Source organism: Thermobia domestica, chromosome 12 (assembly GCF_964235325.1).
Source record: "Thermobia domestica chromosome 12, izTheDome1.hap1.1, whole genome shotgun sequence".
Taxonomy (NCBI): domain Eukaryota; kingdom Metazoa; phylum Arthropoda; class Insecta; order Zygentoma; family Lepismatidae; genus Thermobia; species Thermobia domestica.
The window spans coordinates 194,046,899-194,051,503 of record NC_137465.1 but is presented as its reverse complement, the minus strand read 5'-3'; the positions used below and the strand labels follow the sequence as shown (position 1 = coordinate 194,051,503).

Sequence of the window (4,605 nt, the reverse complement as noted above, 5' to 3'; positions counted from 1 at the left end):
GTTATGAAATGATGTGAAATAGAAAGGATCATCTAGATGTGAGTTTAAGAGGAAAATCAGCTATTGATTAGTAAGGATTGACATAATGGTGGAGTTTTCGGAGCATTGTCTTGAATACAGATAAAGTGAGCTTTGATTCTCGGTTCGTCCATACGTTCCGATGTAGAGGAGACCGGGGCTTGTTGTGACAGGGGTAGGTTGTGACAGTTATGTTTCTAGGAAAAGTACAAACAATATGCATGACCTGGTGATGCTGATTGACGCCTAAAGTCACGAGTTCACAGGGTATTGTTTCCCATCTGTGTGAGTTGCACCAAGCCAGAGAAAAGAAGAAAGTTAGTTTTGTGGAGGTCTTGATCTATTTTTCAAGGTAAGTCTGATTTCTGTTTTCTTCAATATAAAATAGTTGGAAATTTTAATGGTATTTTCTAAAAACTAAAGCAACTATAATACGCATGTAAACGGTTTTGTTTGTTGGTAAAGTAAAACTGAAATACTGAATTGCCAATAAAAGCAAAAATATACCCATTAGGGCTAGTTGTGACAAACCGATAGGGGTAAATTGTGACAAATGTCACGACTGACCCCGCAGGAAACCAGACAATGGAAGTTTATTGTCTAATTAATTTTATTAATTTTACATAAGGGATATTATTAATGTTTTGTTAGGAAGTGGACACGTTATTAGTATTGGGAAGAAATTTCCGATTTCTAACGGATAAAATCATCAGCACGCTGTTGATTGTATATGCATCAATGTTTGCAGATTTAGACTGGTTTCTTTTGCATACGTGTCTTGTGGATGAGTGTATTCAAGGGATCCCGGGTTCGATTCCCGGTAAAGACATAAATGGTTCAGATCCCGCCTTAGTTGTAGGTCCCTCCTTAGGACGTCATCACCATCCCGTGGCAAACAAAGACAAACCGCCATGGGTTCACCTTGCCCAGAGACTTTGAATTAAAGACTGGCCTTTGGACAGAATACCACATTATCATTAACAACAATAACAAGATCCTTTTGCATGTAGTTTGCAGCAATTTGAATTTGCATTTTAATGTTAGCTTCAATCTCTCTCGTTGCAGATGCCACGAGCATATAAGAGAAAGAGAAAGGCCAGATATCAATTGAAGTGCACATAGATGGAGCACGAGCATACCACGAAAACAAGATATCTTTAAGACAAGTTGCAGCACAATATGAGGTTAATAGACAGTCAGTGTACAGATTCTACAAGAAACAGTTTGTTGCAGGTAATTAGAACCTAGGACTCAGCTTAATTTGCATGGAGAAGAGATTCGACCGACTTCGATTTCATGGTAAAGGTCCTGCTGGAAGTATTGCAGGAAGGAATCCATCAGGTTGAATGACAGGAGACCTGTTTGTGAAATTCATGGAGCATTTTGTCAAACATACAGGCAGTTCTCTTCAATATTGTGTCCTTTTGTTGCTTGATAACCATGAATCTCATATCTTCGTGCAGGTGATCAATTATCCCAAGAAAAACGGTGTTATTCTCCTGTCATTCCCACCTCACACGTGCCATAAGCTGCAACCCCTAGACAGAGGAAGAGGAGTATATTCTTCATTTAAAAAGTTAGTTGCAGATGGAATGGATGCATGGATGGAAAACATCCTGGGTGTGCATTTAGTATCTGACATTCCGACTATTGTGAAAACGGCATTTCCTCTTAGTGTAAATCCATCTTATATTCCTAATGCATTCAGAATAACTGGTATATATCCCTTTAATAGAGACATTTTTACAGATGATGATTTTTTGCCACCGCAAGTAACTGATCGTTACATTGAAGATGACTACCACATTATAAAGTTTGCACTAGGACGTACTTCGCTAACACATCACTCAACTTCAACAGCATCCTCATCCTGAACAAACTTTTCAGGTTATAATGAAGAACAAGGACCAACTAACATTACATAAGAAGTGAATTCAGAACTCCCAGATTTACCTGTAGTAGATGTCCCGGCGGATAGAAGGTCGAGTCAGCAAAATTTGATCTTGTTTTCGTAGAAATCGATATCATTTCCTGGAATTGGGAGGCAAGTTTCGACAAGCCTTTAGTTGCTATGTTCATAGCCTTTTACGGCTACCACAGAAGCGCGTGGGAAAATTTTGGTTTATTTGAACCCCCGTCACCCCCTACTCCTCTTTAGTTGCTATGTTCATAGCCTTTTACGGTTATCACAGAACCCCGTGGGAAAATGTTGGTTTGCTGTTGCTATGCTCATAGTCTTGGATGCCTACCAGATGTAGAAACAAGATAAAACATGCCTTTTTCGTGTTCTTGTCGTTTATTGGCTAATAATTTGAATCCCCAAACCCCCCATCCCTCTTGCGAAGAGCGTAAGCGGAACGTATGTGCTTGTGTAGATTATTCTGTTAGCAGCTGTTGCAAAGGAATAAACGTCAAAAAATTTAAAGATGTCATCGTCAATGAGTTTATTAGATAAGCTTAATAAGCCATCAATGGTACCCTTTACAAAAATGCGAGATTTGGAGATTGGAGTACCATTTCGTATTGTAAACTGTGAGATAATTACAACGGTATATGGTAGAAAGGCATGTGTGACATTTGAAGGAGGCGAAAAAGTGATTTTACCTGGACGTTGTACTGAAAAATTGGAAGCAGATAATGGTGCATTATTAACGTATTTACAAAGTGGGAATGTCTGTTTAATATATAAAGGAATGAAGATTAATGTATCTGGACGTAACATGCACGATCTTGAATTTACTGAACTGGTTTACCCATCGTAAGTGTATGGTAGCATGTACAAACAAGATGAAACATGAATTTTCCTCTTCGCCCCCTTCCTCTTCATGCATGCGCAGTCATCTGTATGCATAGTGTCGTTATTCTGTGTTGACCAGCGACTGGAGTAACATGTCTTTGAGTGCTTGTGCGTCAACTATGGATACCAAGAAAGAGTACTTGTCAAATGTTGAATATGGACTTAATTCAATGAAAACTAAATTAATTTGTATTGGACTGGATAGTGATACATTTGAACCAGTGATTCGTGTTGGCAAAGGACTTGTGTTTGGAGTGGAGTTAAATTTGGCAGAGTGGGAGAAACTTGTACATTTAACCCCATTTGTTACGGACTATTTAAATTCTCAAGTGGAAATTACATTTATAAAATCTCTTGGTCGAAAAAACGAACTGGTGGTGCGAAAACTAATGGGTGAAAAATTAGTGATGTTAGAGAAGAAAGGAACACTTCATGCTCCTCGAAACACTGTGTACCGAACTTCAAGTGATTGGCTATATTTCTTGGAAATATTACCGTGTATTGAACATGCTGTGAAAAACAGTAAAGTTTGTAGTGTTGTGCTACGTGAATATTTTGACTTGTGTACAGATACATTTCGTAATCATGTACAATCGCAGTGTTTTACATGCAGAGGACTTGCCGGAATCCATACCTGTGTAGATGAACAGAGTATTATTAATGTTATGAACATCAGTTTTCCAAGTGTCTCTCTTGATAAGAACAGTGATGTGAACATTGATGGTGAACGATTAAAATTGGAAATGAAAGTATTTTGCAAACAAAAACTCATAGATTCAATTATGGCTGATTTATTTGATAGTGTATCGACACAGCCATGGTGGGGGGAAATCGATACACAACCTTCGGAGGGTATCAATGAAGTGAACTACTCTTCATAAAGAAGAAGAAAATTGATTTGTTTTTTCATGTATACTAAACAACGTAATATCAAATGTAATAAAAATATATATATAGTCTAAAGTGAAATGTTTTATTTGTGTGTGTGTGTTTTGTGTTCGTTTCATACACCTCAATATGATAGGATTTTAAAGATTTTTATAAGAAAAAAATCCTAACATATTTTTTCCTCGTATATTATAAGTGATACGTATAATAATAATAATAATAATAATAATAATAATAATAATAATAATAATAATAATAATAATAATAATAATGAATTCAAATTCTTGAAATGAATGTTAAAATAAAAATTAGTATTTGAAATTATTATTATTATTATTGTTATTATTATTATACAACTTTGTCTTAAGTATGATAGGACTTTTTTTAATTTTTTAAAAAAGGAACTAAAATAATTAATATTAAAATTTTAAAAACAAAAGTCCTATCATAATAATAATAATATTGAATTCACATACTTGATTTAATTTACGAAAGAATAACTGATTAAGTATTTGAATTCATTATTATTATGTAGTTATATGATTACATCATTGAATTAAAAATCAGTTTTAGAATCTTTTTTTAAATCACTATGAAATTCTTTAATTCAATGACTTAAAAATATGTTTTATGATACGTGTATTTAATTACATAACTGATCATAAAACATATTTATTTATTAGGAAACGGAGAAAATAAGAAATAAAACATTTGTTTTCAAAGAGAAAAAATAATACAAAGTGTTTATTGCTGATGAAAACTATTTACACAATTAAAACGACGGTAAGTATAGTACATTTTAAAAGAACGTTAGATTTTGTTTTCATTGTTCATGTGTTGATAACATCACAACTGCCATATATTGTTCACAGATGATACTACTGCTGTTGATGTTGGTGATG

General features: G+C 34.6%; 1 protein-coding gene across 1 annotated transcript; it reads left to right on the top strand.

Moving 5' to 3' along the window:
* The first annotated feature begins 1,364 nt into the window (after positions 1-1,364).
* LOC145666223 (uncharacterized) lies at positions 1,365-1,892 on the top strand. Its single transcript, XM_081733288.1, has one exon. The coding sequence runs from the start codon at positions 1,365-1,367 to the stop codon at positions 1,890-1,892; it is 528 nt and encodes a 175-aa protein (XP_081589414.1).
* Positions 1,893-4,605: the final 2,713 nt, after the last annotated feature.

What these genes read in the sequence shown, in the direction of transcription:
- LOC145666223 (XM_081733288.1), top strand. Translation starts at nt 1,365, where the DNA reads ATGACAGGAGACCTGTTTGTGAAATTCATGGAGCATTTTGTCAAACAT.